Source organism: Stegodyphus dumicola, chromosome 6 (assembly GCF_044657685.1).
Source record: "Stegodyphus dumicola isolate Sdum_Otavi_A_Nest chromosome 6, ASM4465768v1".
Taxonomy (NCBI): Eukaryota; Metazoa; Arthropoda; class Arachnida; order Araneae; family Eresidae; genus Stegodyphus; species Stegodyphus dumicola.
The window spans coordinates 203,716,740-203,737,541 of NC_140773.1; the positions used below are offsets into that span (position 1 = coordinate 203,716,740).

A 20,802-nucleotide genomic window follows, 5' to 3' on the forward strand; every position below is an offset into this window, starting at 1 on the left:
ACTCAAACCAATGCATAGAGCATTTCTACCCAGTTAAGTTTAGATACATACCAATAGTACTTCATTTCTTCTTATTTTACTCTACAGACATTTATACATATATATTCAGAATACTCCCTTTTATTCAGTAAGATTCATTTATACTACTAACACAAATTTTGCAAACTCTTTGAAATATTTTACAAAAAATATCTTATATTTTCTTGCACACATCCTTCTTAAATCACCAAACATACACTGAACCTTGATTTTTCCTTCATGTGAAACGTCACTCACGGATTCTTAATATGATTTCCCCAATTACCGCAGAACTTTATAAACACTACTCTATTTGAACTTATCACAGCCTTACTCTCTTAATAAGGAACAGAAGATTGAATTATATTTTAACTACAGAGAAGAATATCCACATTGTAACGTATTATTTTAAATTTGAATTATAGTCACATTTGTGAAGGAGAATTTAAAGTCTATAATACACATGGAATTAATATTCAGCCATGGCAATGAAACTTTATCGATTTTTTCTCAACTTGGAATATAAAAATTTGTTAACTTGGAATATTTTTAACGTATTCATTGTAAATTAACTGAAAAATACCCATATTTCACATTGTCAGTAATTTATTTAGCACTGAACTCTTACAGCCTTTTGAGAACGAAATTTAATTTATCATACCTGACAAATGATTCCTACATAGTAATGATACATTACACGAAATATTGAGTAGAGTTCCAAATAATGATCTAACATAGTAATTAACATAAAAGACCTAACACAAATAATTTTAAGATAGAAATTTCAAACTGACATTGCTTAACTTTTACATCTTTATTTGATATTTAACTTCTCATAGATAGTAAATAAACCTACACACAAATAATTATACATAACAGGTAATAATTACAGAAACTCCATATAATCTACTATAATTACCAACTTTAAAAATTTTAAAGCTTTTTAATATGTCACAAGAAAGACCACACTTTCAAAAAAGCATTATTTTAATTAAACATTGGAGTCATACAATCCTGCGCACATGTTTTTATTTATCATGAGCATGACACATAATAAGTAAATAACATATATTTCACAAACTACGAAAAGCATTTCTCTTTTAACCGACTGTAATCTTAAGAAAAGATGCAGTATGGAATGCTTAGAACACTCAGTGCCACAGTTCCTCATTTCCCCACGCATTAACCAAAATATACATGTACTTTAAAATCAGTTAAACAAATTCAAATGTTAGTATTCAAACAGGAATACTTCACAAATTAGATGAAAGAGAGGTACACAATGAACTTGAGTGATAAATACAGAAAAGCATGTAAGGACCGAGAAAAAGATGTATTCGTGGAGAACTTTTTAAGATAAAAACTTGCTCTATTTTTGCACATGGGTTGCATTTTGCATTTTAGATTAAGGAAGCATTCAAGATAATTCCTGTATAACTAGGGATTTTATTCACACTTGTTAGTAATGTAATTTATTAGAACAGTCGCAGATATATAGGACAGGTATGCCATTTCCAAGGAAAACAATTTTCCAAGACAGACGTTAATAGTGAAATATAAAATAGAATGAGAAAATGCCTTATTTCCAACAAAATTAGTATCTGAGTATGCAAAAACATGAACAAGAAACGAATATTTTTTCTGAAAATGCTCCGAATGGTTTAAGTCAGGATTAGTTTCATGAACACAGCATGAAAAATAATGATGAATTTTTAATTTTATTTTGTCTGTAGTACATTTACTAATGCTAAAATCTTCCATTTGGTTGACTGTATTTTACATTTAGACGCAAGTTGATAAATCAGAGTGATTTTGTGTTTTAAAGCTTCAGATTCAGAAATAATACAACTCAAAAGCAAAAAGATTAAAACGACAAGAGAATATACTGCAAGCAAGCGAGCGTGATAAATGACTTTTTGGGCTGATTTTCATGAATTCATAGATCGGGTGCAAAATTTTAATGCACTGTATATGAACTATTTTTCAAATGTATTACGATCACTGTTTTCCAACTTTACATAGACTTTAAGTATGTAATGTTGCGCGCTTCCAACCTGCACGCAACAATAGTGGTGACTGCTAAGAACTGGAAAGTAGATAAAGTCTTGAGAAGGGTTTAAATCCCTTTTTATTCAACTTTAGAAATTACAAATGCGTGCTCTTGACGCTCAGCAACTACGCCGACCCGGCGGTAAAATAAAAATAAAAAACTAAAAAAAAAAAAAAAAAGAATTCTAACAAGTGACTAACTACGAGGCTCTCTAAACGTAACTAACCTCACCGCGTTCTAAGATACCGCTGATAATTCAGCAAACTTCTGAATATTGCGTTGAAAGATTAACAATCTGCCGAGGCAAGCACACAGGCCGAAACGCGTGGTTCTTCAATTTCTAACTAGCCACCTCCACGCTCGTGAAGCAAGAAAAGCACACTTTCGAACTCGTTTCCCTTCTATTTAACTCAGATTACTTCCGCTGACAATTTGAATTTTTGCGCGTTCTACTGAAATTTACATACTCTTGCATTGGCAATTCCAGGGGAAAGTAAGGCTTGACAGGAAAGATAGTTTAAACTTAAAATAAATGTTAGTTAAAATAAATATAAACCCTACAAGTAAACATTTCATGTTAATTTACCATTTTTTCCTGAGATTTATCTACGTATTTACTAAATTTTTGCATTTCGTTTATAAATATAATACCAAAAGGATATAAAAGAACATTTGTTTCTTGAAAATTTCCATAATTTTACCCAACTGTTATTTCTTTCATAGCTTTGAAGTAACCTTTTAAACACATAGTTATCTTGTATTGACCAGACAGCCGTTGGTCTTGCCAATGTCTGAGGGAAGTCACAAAGCTAGAGAATTTAAGTAATATTTTACCAGTACGGAGAACTTCTTACGGCGTTTTTGATGAAAATTGACCGAATTTAGTAGTTCATTACTAACCTAGGAGCCTTTAACTATTTTTTTATTCGAAAAAAACACACCAGAAATTATCATCAAGATTTTCCATACAGATATATTGTACTACTTTTCATGCCATTACATTTCAAATGAAATTTGATTCATTGTCAGATAGTTAAATGTTTGTTATTTTTTCGCTAACGAATGCATTTTTGTGTCTCACATACGCTCATTACATATGATTTAACAAAATTACGAACAAGTTAGAAGTTAAATGAATATTTCCTGAAATACTGTACATTTCATTCCGGAAAGTTTACATGAGTACCTTCATTTCGAAACCCCTAATGTTTCTTTTCCTGAATTCAAAGTAAATTTTGAGTGTAGAATTTTCAGTTTTGACAGAAGTTATTTGTGGGTGGCTGTGATGTGTTCGTGTTTTCATAAACCGTTTTTGTGAAACACCCTATTGGTAACCTTTAGAACAGTTTGAATATTACCATTTTTTACGTTACTGCCACTGCAAATCATTGAATTTTCAAATATTTTCCTTTTTTTATCGTTTACAGTGCCTCGTAAAGTCTTGAGAACAAATTTTTACTAAATAGTTATATCATTCGATTTAATAATTTTGTTACACGTTTGGAAGATTTAACTTCACTATCACGCTAAACCAGAAGTTAAGAAAAGAAATGTAATTTTTATCTTAGTATTCTATGGGGATAGATTAATTTTCTCTGACATTGACGTATTCGTATGTAGGTAATAGAGACTTTTAACCCAGCTCATACAGACTTAAAATATTTTCTCTAAGTCACCACGATGACAGACTTGCATTGTCATAGACGTTTTTCTCGTGAAATATATTTCTTTCTTAAAAGTTTATATACTAATTTCTTTAGAAACATGTCTAAGAAAATACCTCATCTTCATAAGAAACATCAAATTTGATTTAAATTAATAATAAAATAAGAATCATTATTTTGTAAATATATTTCTCTTTGACTCAAAAGTTTCTTCTTTATCATATTCGAAATGAACAATTAATTGTACATAACTAATATATTGTATTGATGAACCAGAGTTATATTTTACCTTACTGCATTATATTTCAAAGTGAATGTGTTTTATTGCATCTTTTAATAAAATCTTAAAAGCTTAAATGAGTGTTTCATTACAAAATTTGTACTTTCTAACTTCATTCTACTGAAACGAAAACATTCATAACTTATTACGAAGAAAAAGTTTTACATATTATACTTTTTGATTAATTTTCATACCACAGTATTATCTTTGAAAATTTGTTTCCTAATCCACTGCTAATATATTACTAATTTTCGCTCTTTCAATACACTTCGTACGTGATAAAAAAACTCAGTTTAGAAACTTTTTTCCTTAACGCCTTGTATTGCATTGCTGAACCGGGGCCATGCTTTCATTTTTATTACATATCATGCGAATATTATAAAAAAAAGCATATTTTTTCCTTCTGTTAGCACAATTTTAACCAGCATTTTACTATTACAGAGACTTCTTTAGTAAAATTTCAAGGGTTAAATTGATCGTTTCATTATTAATTTTGAAGATTCTGGATATATCCTAATTAAACGTTCATAACCGATTAGCAAAATAATTTATATATGTACTTTGTTGTCCTCTTGGTTAATTTTTAAAGCGTTTTTTTAACTATAACACTTGATTTCTAGCGAAGTATCGAAATGATTATTTACTTTCCTTTTTTTCCAAAGAATTTCGTAGACACATATGTTCAGTACAGAATATTTTCCTAACTTAAAAATATTATTACCAAAATAGAAAAATATGCAAAATTTTCCGAAAAATTTATATATTTGTTTTTTAAAAACATGTACACGAATACCCACATTTAATTACTTAATGTGTATTTTCCTATATCAGAACTAAAATTTGGAACGAAAATTTTTTAAATAATGTCATATTCCATAAAATTTATGTCTTTGTGATGTCATCGTCTTTTCTCAAACGTTTTGAGAGTAGTCGTTTAGACATTTCGAAACTGTTTTCTCTTTGCTATTGGAAACTATTTTATCTTTGGTGTTGGTATATGCCAATGAATTCTCGACACTTTTTTCTCTTGGTTTCTCTTCAGCTTATGAGTTATTTAAATACTTAAAAATATATTTGTAGATCTTTTATGTTGACACTTGTGATAGATTTCTTTGGACGTTTTTGGAAAATGTATTTTATTCACGTGAATGAAACTGATGTTTTCTTAAAATTTTATTATTCAGAGTGTTAGTCAATTACGATAGAATGCCGTATTTGTTCTCTTTATTCAATATTCATATAAACTTCGGTATTCCAGATCCCTCACGCAAAATGTAATTTTTCTATCAGTAATAGGAAGACGAATGGAATAAATGCAGGTTATGCAGACATAAGATAAAAAATCTAGAAGTAAAAAGACATTCTCCAGATCTAAACAATTCAGTAGAATGTGCAAATATTCATCCTATTCGAAGCTTATTTTTTGAATTACATAGAATATAAAATGTAAATTTAATAAAAGGAGATATAATGAAGATCAAGTATTCTGCAAAATCTGGATGGTAATTATACAAAATTAGTCATAAAGCAGGTTTTCGTAAAAAGTGGCTCCAGCGGAGGAAACACGCCGGCAGTCTTCTGAAGCTCTAAATGAGCACCTGATCTTTGCTCTTACAAAAGCTAAGTAGAATTGTAAATTCTACGTAAGAGCGAAGATCAAATGCCCACTTAAAGTTTCAGGAGATTGCTGGCATGTCTCCTTCGTTGGAACCGCTTTTTACGAAAACCTGCTTTATGACTAATTTTGTATAATTACCATCCAGATTTTGCAGAATACTTGATCTTCATTATATCTCCTTTTATTAAATTTACATTTTATATTCTATGTAATTCAAAAAATAAGCTTCGAATAGGATGAATATTTGCACATTCTACTGAATTGTTTAGATCTGGAGAATGTCTTTTTACTTCTAGATTTTTTATCTTATGTCTGCATAACCTGCATTTATTCCATTCGTCTTCCTATTACTGATAGAAAAATTACATTTTGCGTGAGGGATCTGGAATACCGAAGTTTATATGAATATTGAATAAAGAGAACAAATACGGCATTCTATCGTAATTGACTAACACTCTGAATAATAAAATTTTAAGAAAACATCAGTTTCATTCACGTGAATAAAATACATTTTCCAAAAACGTCCAAAGAAATCTATCACAAGTGTCAACATAAAAGATCTACAAATATATTTTTAAGTATTTAAATAACTCATAAGCTGAAGAGAAACCAAGAGAAAAAAGTGTCGAGAATTCATTGGCATATACCAACACCAAAGATAAAATAGTTTCCAATAGCAAAGAGAAAACAGTTTCGAAATGTCTAAACGACTACTCTCAAAACGTTTGAGAAAAGACGATGACATCACAAAGACATAAATTTTATGGAATATGACATTATTTAAAAAATTTTCGTTCCAAATTTTAGTTCTGATATAGGAAAATACACATTAAGTAATTAAATGTGGGTATTCGTGTACATGTTTTTAAAAAACAAATATATAAATTTTTCGGAAAATTTTGCATATTTTTCTATTTTGGTAATAATATTTTTAAGTTAGGAAAATATTCTGTACTGAACATATGTGTCTACGAAATTCTTTGGAAAAAAAGGAAAGTAAATAATCATTTCGATACTTCGCTAGAAATCAAGTGTTATAGTTAAAAAAACGCTTTAAAAATTAACCAAGAGGACAACAAAGTACATATATAAATTATTTTGCTAATCGGTTATGAACGTTTAATTAGGATATATCCAGAATCTTCAAAATTAATAATGAAACGATCAATTTAACCCTTGAAATTTTACTAAAGAAGTCTCTGTAATAGTAAAATGCTGGTTAAAATTGTGCTAACAGAAGGAAAAAATATGCTTTTTTTTATAATATTCGCATGATATGTAATAAAAATGAAAGCATGGCCCCGGTTCAGCAATGCAATACAAGGCGTTAAGGAAAAAAGTTTCTAAACTGAGTTTTTTTATCACGTACGAAGTGTATTGAAAGAGCGAAAATTAGTAATATATTAGCAGTGGATTAGGAAACAAATTTTCAAAGATAATACTGTGGTATGAAAATTAATCAAAAAGTATAATATGTAAAACTTTTTCTTCGTAATAAGTTATGAATGTTTTCGTTTCAGTAGAATGAAGTTAGAAAGTACAAATTTTGTAATGAAACACTCATTTAAGCTTTTAAGATTTTATTAAAAGATGCAATAAAACACATTCACTTTGAAATATAATGCAGTAAGGTAAAATATAACTCTGGTTCATCAATACAATATATTAGTTATGTACAATTAATTGTTCATTTCGAATATGATAAAGAAGAAACTTTTGAGTCAAAGAGAAATATATTTACAAAATAATGATTCTTATTTTATTATTAATTTAAATCAAATTTGATGTTTCTTATGAAGATGAGGTATTTTCTTAGACATGTTTCTAAAGAAATTAGTATATAAACTTTTAAGAAAGAAATATATTTCACGAGAAAAACGTCTATGACAATGCAAGTCTGTCATCGTGGTGACTTAGAGAAAATATTTTAAGTCTGTATGAGCTGGGTTAAAAGTCTCTATTACCTACATACGAATACGTCAATGTCAGAGAAAATTAATCTATCCCCATAGAATACTAAGATAAAAATTACATTTCTTTTCTTAACTTCTGGTTTAGCGTGATAGTGAAGTTAAATCTTCCAAACGTGTAACAAAATTATTAAATCGAATGATATAACTATTTAGTAAAAATTTGTTCTCAAGACTTTACGAGGCACTGTAAACGATAAAAAAAGGAAAATATTTGAAAATTCAATGATTTGCAGTGGCAGTAACGTAAAAAATGGTAATATTCAAACTGTTCTAAAGGTTACCAATAGGGTGTTTCACAAAAACGGTTTATGAAAACACGAACACATCACAGCCACCCACAAATAACTTCTGTCAAAACTGAAAATTCTACACTCAAAATTTACTTTGAATTCAGGAAAAGAAACATTAGGGGTTTCGAAATGAAGGTACTCATGTAAACTTTCCGGAATGAAATGTACAGTATTTCAGGAAATATTCATTTAACTTCTAACTTGTTCGTAATTTTGTTAAATCATATGTAATGAGCGTATGTGAGACACAAAAATGCATTCGTTAGCGAAAAAATAACAAACATTTAACTATCTGACAATGAATCAAATTTCATTTGAAATGTAATGGCATGAAAAGTAGTACAATATATCTGTATGGAAAATCTTGATGATAATTTCTGGTGTGTTTTTTTCGAATAAAAAAATAGTTAAAGGCTCCTAGGTTAGTAATGAACTACTAAATTCGGTCAATTTTCATCAAAAACGCCGTAAGAAGTTCTCCGTACTGGTAAAATATTACTTAAATTCTCTAGCTTTGTGACTTCCCTCAGACATTGGCAAGACCAACGGCTGTCTGGTCAATACAAGATAACTATGTGTTTAAAAGGTTACTTCAAAGCTATGAAAGAAATAACAGTTGGGTAAAATTATGGAAATTTTCAAGAAACAAATGTTCTTTTATATCCTTTTGGTATTATATTTATAAACGAAATGCAAAAATTTAGTAAATACGTAGATAAATCTCAGGAAAAAATGGTAAATTAACATGAAATGTTTACTTGTAGGGTTTATATTTATTTTAACTAACATTTATTTTAAGTTTAAACTATCTTTCCTGTCAAGCCTTACTTTCCCCTGGAATTGCCAATGCAAGAGTATGTAAATTTCAGTAGAACGCGCAAAAATTCAAATTGTCAGCGGAAGTAATCTGAGTTAAATAGAAGGGAAACGAGTTCGAAAGTGTGCTTTTCTTGCTTCACGAGCGTGGAGGTGGCTAGTTAGAAATTGAAGAACCACGCGTTTCGGCCTGTGTGCTTGCCTCGGCAGATTGTTAATCTTTCAACGCAATATTCAGAAGTTTGCTGAATTATCAGCGGTATCTTAGAACGCGGTGAGGTTAGTTACGTTTAGAGAGCCTCGTAGTTAGTCACTTGTTAGAATTCTTTTTTTTTTTTTTTAGTTTTTTATTTTTATTTTACCGCCGGGTCGGCGTAGTTGCTGAGCGTCAAGAGCACGCATTTGTAATTTCTAAAGTTGAATAAAAAGGGATTTAAACCCTTCTCAAGACTTTATCTACTTTCCAGTTCTTAGCAGTCACCACTATTGTTGCGTGCAGGTTGGAAGCGCGCAACATTACATACTTAAAGTCTATGTAAAGTTGGAAAACAGTGATCGTAATACATTTGAAAAATAGTTCATATACAGTGCATTAAAATTTTGCACCCGATCTATGAATTCATGAAAATCAGCCCAAAAAGTCATTTATCACGCTCGCTTGCTTGCAGTATATTCTCTTGTCGTTTTAATCTTTTTGCTTTTGAGTTGTATTATTTCTGAATCTGAAGCTTTAAAACACAAAATCACTCTGATTTATCAACTTGCGTCTAAATGTAAAATACAGTCAACCAAATGGAAGATTTTAGCATTAGTAAATGTACTACAGACAAAATAAAATTAAAAATTCATCATTATTTTTCATGCTGTGTTCATGAAACTAATCCTGACTTAAACCATTCGGAGCATTTTCAGAAAAAATATTCGTTTCTTGTTCATGTTTTTGCATACTCAGATACTAATTTTGTTGGAAATAAGGCATTTTCTCATTCTATTTTATATTTCACTATTAACGTCTGTCTTGGAAAATTGTTTTCCTTGGAAATGGCATACCTGTCCTATATATCTGCGACTGTTCTAATAAATTACATTACTAACAAGTGTGAATAAAATCCCTAGTTATACAGGAATTATCTTGAATGCTTCCTTAATCTAAAATGCAAAATGCAACCCATGTGCAAAAATAGAGCAAGTTTTTATCTTAAAAAGTTCTCCACGAATACATCTTTTTCTCGGTCCTTACATGCTTTTCTGTATTTATCACTCAAGTTCATTGTGTACCTCTCTTTCATCTAATTTGTGAAGTATTCCTGTTTGAATACTAACATTTGAATTTGTTTAACTGATTTTAAAGTACATGTATATTTTGGTTAATGCGTGGGGAAATGAGGAACTGTGGCACTGAGTGTTCTAAGCATTCCATACTGCATCTTTTCTTAAGATTACAGTCGGTTAAAAGAGAAATGCTTTTCGTAGTTTGTGAAATATATGTTATTTACTTATTATGTGTCATGCTCATGATAAATAAAAACATGTGCGCAGGATTGTATGACTCCAATGTTTAATTAAAATAATGCTTTTTTGAAAGTGTGGTCTTTCTTGTGACATATTAAAAAGCTTTAAAATTTTTAAAGTTGGTAATTATAGTAGATTATATGGAGTTTCTGTAATTATTACCTGTTATGTATAATTATTTGTGTGTAGGTTTATTTACTATCTATGAGAAGTTAAATATCAAATAAAGATGTAAAAGTTAAGCAATGTCAGTTTGAAATTTCTATCTTAAAATTATTTGTGTTAGGTCTTTTATGTTAATTACTATGTTAGATCATTATTTGGAACTCTACTCAATATTTCGTGTAATGTATCATTACTATGTAGGAATCATTTGTCAGGTATGATAAATTAAATTTCGTTCTCAAAAGGCTGTAAGAGTTCAGTGCTAAATAAATTACTGACAATGTGAAATATGGGTATTTTTCAGTTAATTTACAATGAATACGTTAAAAATATTCCAAGTTAACAAATTTTTATATTCCAAGTTGAGAAAAAATCGATAAAGTTTCATTGCCATGGCTGAATATTAATTCCATGTGTATTATAGACTTTAAATTCTCCTTCACAAATGTGACTATAATTCAAATTTAAAATAATACGTTACAATGTGGATATTCTTCTCTGTAGTTAAAATATAATTCAATCTTCTGTTCCTTATTAAGAGAGTAAGGCTGTGATAAGTTCAAATAGAGTAGTGTTTATAAAGTTCTGCGGTAATTGGGGAAATCATATTAAGAATCCGTGAGTGACGTTTCACATGAAGGAAAAATCAAGGTTCAGTGTATGTTTGGTGATTTAAGAAGGATGTGTGCAAGAAAATATAAGATATTTTTTGTAAAATATTTCAAAGAGTTTGCAAAATTTGTGTTAGTAGTATAAATGAATCTTACTGAATAAAAGGGAGTATTCTGAATATATATGTATAAATGTCTGTAGAGTAAAATAAGAAGAAATGAAGTACTATTGGTATGTATCTAAACTTAACTGGGTAGAAATGCTCTATGCATTGGTTTGAGTGGGCTTCATACCATGAAAATTTATTGCTCCTTGTAAGATTTGTTTAAAGTTAGTAAGTCTTACAATAAAGAAACATGTGTAAGTGTGTATTTATTATGGGGAAAAGGAATCAGAAATACAGCATGAATATGTTTTATAAGTTAAATATAAAGGTAAATGTGTAAATGGAAAGTGTAAAAATTACATTTGTCAGACATAGTTTGGTGAATCCTTTGAATAAAAGTAAGACGTGTAAAAGGGAATCAACAAAGTTTTGTATAGTTGGCCAAAAAGTTAATACAGTCATTAATAGTTAGTACAATGCATTAGAAGGAAAAGTTCTGAGTATCTCCAACTTAGTAGTAAAAAAGTAAGAAATGTAGTATTCCAGTTAAACTATATAGAAAGAGCATTGTGTATATTGGCTTAATGTTACAGAAAATATTATCTAGTGAAGTTATATGCATGTAAATTCCAGCTTAAAATTTCAAAGACAGAGAAATGTAGGTAAGTTTACTTTTGGAGAAATGGAAATGTAACATCGTATTGTATTTAAAACAAGGGGAAAAAGTTAAGGGTAAAATAAAAATGTAACAAAAAAAAAAAACATTTGTGTAAACAAAAAAACTCAAAAAAATTAAAATTATGAAACTAAATATTACTTTTGTAAAAAAAAATTAAGTTTAAAATGTAGTAACACCTTTTTTTTAAATAAAAAGCGGAAAGGAAACATTAAATTTGTAAAAATAAATATTACTTTTGTAAAACCAAAAAAAGTTTAAACAAAAAAATTAAAATAAAGTAAAGTAAAAAATACGAAAAGGAAAAAAATTTCGAAAAAAAAAAAAAAAAAAAAAACTTTTGCAAAATAAAAAAGTGAAAAGGAAAAATTCAATTCGTAAAAATAAATATTACTTTTGTAAAACCAAAAAGAAAATTAAATATAAAAAAATAAACTTTGCAAGATAAAAAGTAAAAAGAAAATTTAAGTTCACTTTTGTGGAAGTAAACGTCAAGTTGCGAAAGTTAAAAATAAAATTTATGTTTGGGAAAGGGAAAAAAAATGAAATAAAAAATTAATAAATTAACTAAAAAAATAGTAAGAATAAGATGAAAAATGAAAACAATTAAAAATATCTTAATAATAAAAAAAATTAAACTGTGGGAAAGTCTTACATTTAAAACAGCAATGAATAAAGTAATGATTAAGAAGCCAAAAGAAATCCTAGCCGTCGTGTAAAAACAAAGGAAGCGCATGCTCAGACTTTCAGCCTTATGTCATCAATGGTGCAAAAAGTCAAAGGACAAAAGAGGGTTTCAAATAACAAATCTGATAACAGGACCGGGTAGCCGAGCGGTAAAGCGCTAGACCTCTTATCCCAGAGATAGCGAGTTCGAATCTCAGCCGTGGAGTTACTTTTAAAATTCAGAGAAAATAATATTAATTTCCACAAAAATTCATTAAGGGTAATAAGTAAAATAATGATGTACTAAATAGTTAAAAATAATAGTTAATAATTAAAAAGTTAAAATTAATGACGTATTAAAAATTAATCAAATAACAAAATAATATTAATCACATGTCAAATAATTAAAAATAATAAATTAAAAGTGATGTCATTCCAAACACGTAGTTCAAGACACTGTTGCCATAAAACCTAAAAATATATGTTCGTTGCCACAAAAAATAAAAACTTTGAGACATAAAATCGTTGCCACAGAATCAAAACGAAACTTTGATGATGTCATTCCGTCTACGTCATTCCTTCCATCTACGTCATTTCCGGTTGTCACGTGATTCAAGATGGTGGCGACCACGCCCCTTTTCTGTGACGTCACTTCCGCCTACCGAGTATCTGCGGTTACTACTTAAGTATTCAAAGATTATTTAAATTGTTTGTCATATCCCAAATTTATTTAAAATCATTTGTCATAACTGAAATTTATTCTTTTTTTTTATAGATTTACGAAGTGTATCATTTCAAAGAATCGTCTACTTCCCTGTTTCGTTCCTACATTGATCTCTTTCTGAAGATCAAGCAGGAAAGTAGCGGATGGCCTTCGGAGTGTGTGACGGAAGAAGCCAGACTGAAGTATATTCGCCAGTATGAAGAAAGAGTGTGTATTTGTGTGTATTTAATTATGGCAAAGCACACGAGGGCTATCTGCCTAAGGGGAGGGATGCCTTCGTGGAGGACTTTCTAAGGGAAACTGGCTCGTGTACACGTTACACATGAGGAAAACCACGAAAACACCCATGCAGCCAGCCCGTTCGCGGGATTCGAACTACCAGTGTTCAGCGACTTTACCGCTCGGCCGCTGGTGGGCTCGTATGAAGAAAGAGAGGGCGTCAAGTTAGACGCAGGAAAGATTTCGAAAAACCCTGGGCGTCGCCAAATTGCCAAATTGGCCCTGAATAGCTTTTGGGGTAGGTAAGATGATTTCTTTTGTACTTAAATTTTTGTAAACATTTTTATTTTTTTAATTCGTTATGATTTATGTTGGATTTTGTTTTTCAGATGGGGTATGAACGTCAACAAAGGACAGCTTACCTATGTACATACGGTGCCGGACTTTAATAAGATGATGGCTGATCCTACCAAAAAAGTAAGTTTTTCTTATCAATTTTATTCATCTATAAACTTCGACCAACTTCATGTATTTTGAGCTGTGAACTCATGACTCTTCTATTCTTTTCAGATCAAAGATGTCTTTTTGCCCACGCCTGAGGTGGCTGCAATACAATGGGAGTCTGCCAAGGAGTTTGTGCCGCAGGATGCCTCGACCAACATTTTTCTAGCGACGTTTACTACAGCTTGGGCTCGCCTCAAGCTGTACAGTGAAATGGAGAAGCTGAGTCAAGACGTCCTGTATCACGACACAGACTCTATCATCTACGCTACCAATGGTCGCAATGATCCTCCCTTGGGTAACTTCTTAGGGGAATTTACAGACGAATTGGATGGAGATATCATCAAAACCTTCGTGTCAGGTAAGGGCCTTTAAAAAGTTCCTTATTTAATATGTACCAAAAAAATGTTGAATGCATATTTTTTCTGTTATGTCTTTTCTCACCATGTTTTATTTTTTTTTCAGGAGGTCCGAAAAACTATGCGTACCAGACGGCCACTGGGAAAACTTGTTGCAAAGTCAGAGGATTTTCGTTGAACTTCCGAAATTCCCAGCTCTTAAATTTTGAAGCCGTCAAAAGTCTGGTATGTAGTCTGGACCAAAAGGATGTCATAGCTCTGCACAACCCTTCCAAAATTACCCGAGAACCAAAAAGAAGAAAAGTTGTGAATAAACCCGAAACAAAAATGTACAAAGTTGTGTTGGACAAAAGAGTGATTCAATCAGACTTTACCACCTTACCATTTGGTTTTTGAAAACGACTTTTGTAAAAATGTATTGTATGTATAAAAAAGGTTTGTATGTAAAAAGATCATATGCACAATATCATGCATATGTGTGTAAAAACTTATTTAGAACAAAAAAAATAAACAGAAGTTTGAAAATTATGGTGTTGTTCTTTTTTTTTGAAAAGGATTTCATAAAAGGTAAGTTTTCTTTTTAATATTTTTTTTAGAAATAATGGTTATGATTATGTATATATTAGTTTAATCAGGAAAAATGATTTTATATATTAACTTTATCAAAGAAAAACATAACACAAATAATCAGAAATTAACTTTTATTATGAACATTTCATTACAATTTCAACCATAGTTTCGAAGAGGATTTTCTTTTAGGTCTAGCATACATAGTTTTTACATTCATTAAATGTTTGTTTTTCACAAAGTCTTGAGGGAAATTATTCACATTGAGTACATTTTTAAACTGTTCAAAGGCAGTAGGTCTTTCAGTTCTATTTCTCAACAGAAAGTTTATCAATTGAACAACGTTGGACCCAGAAAACACAATACCGTCCAGAATCAGTTCTTTATTGTGTGTCCAGGAAATCTGATGTTCTTTTAGGAAATCCATTATTTTCTGTGCCGTTCTTTGTTTCACAGGAACAGTCTGCAAAATTTCCTTTTCTACATCTGTCTCAGAAAATTGTTCAGACGGTTGTTTTTCAGACGCATTCACATGAAGAAACGTAACATACTTTTGCAGAACCTGGATGTACAATTTGGATTTTTCTTCATCGTGCATTTTCTTTTTTAAGATGTTTTGAATTTGGGTATCTAAATCACTCAAATGTTCATCTTCAAACTGGTGGATACGATCCAGCGGTACCAAGGCAAATTTCTTACTGTGTTCCATGGAGAAGAGAAGATAAGACACTGACTGCTGCAGGAATCAAGAAAGATAGAAAACCGTCACCTTTTTGAACCAAAACACGTCTTTTCTTAAAAAGAGGTACTTTTTTGTCCGCTAGTTTTCTTAAAGTTCTTTTAAAAGGGGCGAGTCGATTTTTGACGCGTTTGGTGATGGGTACGTTTCCTTTTAGAAGATTTAAAACACACTCACAAACTGATTTGATGAGATGATTCGGACACTTTTTCAGTACAGCTGCTTTTATTCGACTTTTTCCTAATAGTTTTAGATAATCCACATCCTTCAGATGAGACATTCTGATGACAAATGAGCTCTTTTTCTTGCACACTTTCTTTTATATAGGTAGCAAATGCAGCCGCTTTGGTTAAAGCACAGCCATTAAATCCTTTTGCATGAATCGAACATGTTAAAGAACTTTTCTTTTTTAAATTCTCTATCTTAGGACAGTCTAGATTTATGATGTCTCTACATAATAAATTTTCTAAAAATAATTTCTTTTCTAATCCTTTCACGTATATGACAGAATAAATAGATGACAAATATTGCAAAATAATACGAAGATGAGTATCAGGTCAAACACCCTCACTCAAATTCACATGATGACGATTTCTTGTGACCCAAGCAAAACACTTTTGCTGAGATCGTGGTAATTTTTTCCAAGGCTGAGGGAGTAAAAATCACCAGCAACTGTGATATCCTTCATGCACGGAGTAAAAAGTTAATTCTTTAACAATGTAACATTGAGGCATCCACTGAAAACCTTCGAAATCGATCACGATAGGAGAAGACATGTTAGCCATTCGACGTCTCAAACTGAAATGAACTATCGGGGCTGGTAGACATAGTATTTATCCCCAGGAAAGATGCCTGTGCGAAGGCGAAGCGTTTCACTTGTTTCAGGTCTTAAATCAATCAACAAATAGCTAAATGGAGTTGAAGTAGCATCCTGAAAAATTTCTTGAAAGGCCTTTACTTTTCCGGGGAACATTTGTCTAGCTAAATGCATGATTTGACTTTTATCTCTAGGATTTTTGTATAAGACAAGATAATGGGAATTTAAATGAATATTTCTCATCTCCTTGCCTTGGTGAAAAAGATTTTGTGTTATAAAAACGACTGAAAGGTTTCGGTGATGACTTCCTTTTGTAAAAAGTTTGCTTAAGCGAGTATCACTTGCTAATTCAGACATTAAATCGTCTATGATAATTAAAGCATTTTGGAGAGTCTGCAGGTTAGATGGTAATCCTTCTTGAAAATTTACATTTTTCATGGAATTAAAAAGAGGTTGATAACTTAAGTAGCAATAAATAATATTGGTCGGCATGGGATGGAACATTTTATGATCTATCAATTTATTCACAAAAACCGTTTTACCCGAACCGGTAGGTCCGCTCAGAAGACAAGTAGAAGGATGTACGAACTTGGGCAGTTCCATTTTTGGAAATCCATAAGAGTAAAAAAATTCCAGTCTGTTTGTCTGCAATGTAGACAGCTAGCCAATGAGTTCCTTTTTCATCATGTTTGTCAGTATTGAGCACCAGTGCACAGGGAAAACTTTGAATCGCAGGTATTTTATCACAAGGAAAAACACCCTCATAATATCTCAAAGAAATAGGATCTCGAGATAAGATTTGATGAATCTGGGATGAATTCATCAGTTTCCAAAATCGTATAGAATATTTCGAACTTTATTGATTTCTATCAAATTTTCAAATTCAGCGTACACTAATAATGAAACAGTTTGTTGTAAGGGAGTCCCAAATTTTATTTCTAATCTTAAGTTGCTGTGTCGAACCAGATTTAAATGAGAGCCATCACAAAGGTCAGGTGAAAGGTCGAAGCGAAATAAGGAATATCCTTTTGAAAATTATGATCTTGAAAGGTAAAGTCCTCTGTCGTCTGCATTCATAAATAAATTCTGATAAGCTCGTATGAAATGATTTTTGTCAAAATTAGGCTGAAGAGGATTATGAGGTACCGGTTGCCCGTCCACATAAACGCCGATAAAGTTCATATTATAATGCTTGAATTCAAAAGGAGACTTTTTATAGTTTCCGTTAAAGGCATCATTATCGACACATTTCACCACAATACGATTTCACCACAATACGTTAAAAATATTCCAAGTTAACAAATTTTTATATTCCAAGTTGAGAAAAAATCGATAAAGTTTCATTGCCATGGCTGAATATTAATTCCATGTGTATTATAGACTTTAAATTCTCCTTCACAAATGTGACTATAATTCAAATTTAAAATAATACGTTACAATGTGGATATTCTTCTCTGTAGTTAAAATATAATTCAATCTTCTGTTCCTTGTTAAGAGAGTAAGGCTGTGATAAGTTCAAATAGAGTAGTGTTTATAAAGTTCTGCGGTAATTGGGGAAATCATATTAAGAATCCGTGAGTGACGTTTCACATGAAGGAAAAATCAAGGTTCAGTGTATGTTTGGTGATTTAAGAAGGATGTGTGCAAGAAAATATAAGATATTTTTTGTAAAATATTTCAAAGAGTTTGCAAAATTTGTGTTAGTAGTATAAATGAATCTTACTGAATAAAAGGGAGTGTTCTGAATATATATGTATAAATGTCTGTAGAGTAAAATAAGAAGAAATGAAGTATTATTGGTATGTATCTAAACTTAACTGGGTAGAAATGCTCCATGCATTGGTTTGAGTGGGCTTCATACCATGAAAATTTATTGCTCCTTGTAAGATTTGTTTAAAGTTAGTAAGTCTTACAATAAAGAAACATGTGTAAGTGTGTATTTATTATGGGGAAAAGGAATCAGAAATACAGCATGAATATGTTTTATAAGTTAAATATAAAGGTAAATGTGTAAATGGAAAGTGTAAAAATTACATTTGTCAGACATAGTTTGGTGAATCCTTTGAATAAAAGTAAGACGTGTAAAAGGGAATCAACAAAGTTTTGTATAGTTCGCCAAAAAGTTAATACAGTCATTAATAGTTAGTACAATGCATTAGAAGGAAAAGTTCTGAGTATCTCCAACTTAGTAGTAAAAAAGTAAGAAATGTAGTATTCCAGTTAAACTATATAGAAAGAGCATTGTGTATATTGGCTTAATGTTACAGAAAATATTGTTACGAATTTGGTATTTAAAAAGCTAATGTTAGTTCAATTATAAATTAAATGGTTTTATTTCTCGCGCAGTGCAGCTCGTGACGAATATTAAAAGAAAGCTAAGCCGGAAAAATTAAAAATACAAGAGCGCGTGCGTTAAATAAATAAATATCTCTTTTTGATTTCGAGAAAGTGCTGGAAAATTCTAGCGCGTGATTTTAAAATCTTATAAAAGGAGGAAAACATCTCAGTTTGTGGTAGTTGCTTAGTTTGTTGTTGTTTAGAAAACTGCTCTTGTTGATTGTAGCGAATTCGCGGATTAGCTTTCTTTAGCTGTTTTGAATTACGTTCTATTGGACATTTGAGTAGTTAAAAGATTACTACCGTGAGATATTGTAATACTGCATGATAATTTGAAAAGGTTTAAGCATTTTTGTTGTGATAATAATAAATTTTTGTTCATTTTTCATCGGACTTGTGCATTCATTTCGTAACGAACCCGTACGCACGCAACAATTTTTGGTGTCAGAAGTAGGATTTGAATGCCAATCACAAGAGCGATGGAAGACCAGTTAAGACAGCTGATATCAGCCTTTGCTGCATTTAAGGAAGAAATGAAATTGGGCCAAGATTCCGTTAAAGGAGAGATGAGATCCGTTAAAAAGGAAATGGAAGCCGTTCACGAAAAGTTGGAAGCTGGTCAAGTAACTTTTAAAGAAGACATAAAAGCTGTACAAGAAAAGATTGAGGCAGGTCAAGACGAAATGAAAAGAGAAATAACCTGCGTAATAGAAAGCAAATTTGAGGCTATGGAAGACAGAATAGGAGCTGTCGAAAATAAAGTCGGGCAAATTGAAGAAAAGGTTTCTTCTGTCAACGATTAAATAGAAGATAGAGTGTCGGCTGTGGAGCAACGAGTCGAAGGAAGAGTTTCGGCCTTCCAACAACAAATTGAAGAAAGAGTTTCTGCCGTCGAACAACAAATTGATGATAGGGTTTCTGCTGCCGTCGCCAAAGAAGTTGACAGCCTAAAGAAGTGCATAGCGGCGGTAGGAAACAATTCTGAAGGTTTCAAATTTTTATCGATGCCTGCTCGTTCCGTTCTGAAACTATCTACATATGATGGGAAGACCTCCTGGCAGGTGTATAGGACACAATTTTCTATCGTTGCGGATGCGAATGGATGGGATTCCCAAGCTAAGGCCTGTCATCTCGCCGCTTCTCTGAGAGCAGACGCAGCGGATATCCTGCAGACGCTTCCCGAAAATCAAAGGCTAGATTTCGAAGCTCTATCCGGCGCTTTGGAGCTGCGCTTCGGCGAGAAATGTTTAAAAGACTACAGCAGGCTCCAATTAAAATCTCGTCAACAGAAGCTCACCGAAACGCTTCAGGAGCTCGCCACGGATGTTGAAAGGCTGTCACATCACGCCTTTTCGGAGTACCCGACAGAAACAAGGGAAATCCTGTCCCTGCAATATTTCATCGATGGCATCCGGGACCCTGAAATACAGAAAGCACTGCGAATGGCGGATGTTAAAGATCTGAAAAGCGCTTTAGTGTATGCCATGAAATTTGAGGCAGCCCAGCAAGCCACCCGTCGAGACCGCCATCCAGTCAGAGCTGCTCAAGTCCAGGAGCCAGGGGATCAAGTCACTGCTCGTCTAGACGATTTAACTAGACAACTAAACGCCTTGAGACAGAATATTGGTGACAAGAAACCGACCGTAAAGTGCTGGAACTGCGGTGCTGAAGGACACATACGACGAAACTGCAGAACACCCCAGGGCACGGATGCTAAGACCGCTCCTAACAAACAGCAGGGAAACTAATTAGTGGCCATCTCGCGGGGCGGAGGTTGCCAGATCATGAAAAGCCCCAGTTTAAAGCGCTTCAGATTTCTGCAGTGAGAGGCGGCAGTAATGGACTTTTCATAATAGGACATATTAATGGAGTTCCCTGTAATATGACGATAGATACAGGAGCCAACGTTACCATCATCCGAAAAGATTTGGCTCAACAACTGGGAAGCAAACTTATCTGGACGCCGCCCTGCGTTACCCTACAGACTGTGTCCAGTGAGAAGATCAACATCGATGGAAAAGTAAATGCTAACATCCCGTTTGGAAGTGCCGCTTACCATCACACGGCATATGTAGCAGAGATCACTGATTCTT

The 20,802-nt window shown here is 31.9% G+C and overlaps 1 protein-coding gene across 1 annotated transcript; it reads left to right on the forward strand.

The window, feature by feature from the left end:
• Nucleotides 1-14,103: 14,103 nt before the first annotated feature.
• On the forward strand, nucleotides 14,104-14,645 carry LOC146996947 (uncharacterized). Its single transcript, XM_085817938.1, has 2 exons — nucleotides 14,104-14,251; nucleotides 14,356-14,645. Exons 1-2 carry the CDS (start codon nucleotides 14,104-14,106, stop codon nucleotides 14,643-14,645), a joined length of 438 nt encoding a protein of 145 aa, XP_085674064.1.
• The last annotated feature ends 6,157 nt before the right edge of the window (nucleotides 14,646-20,802 follow it).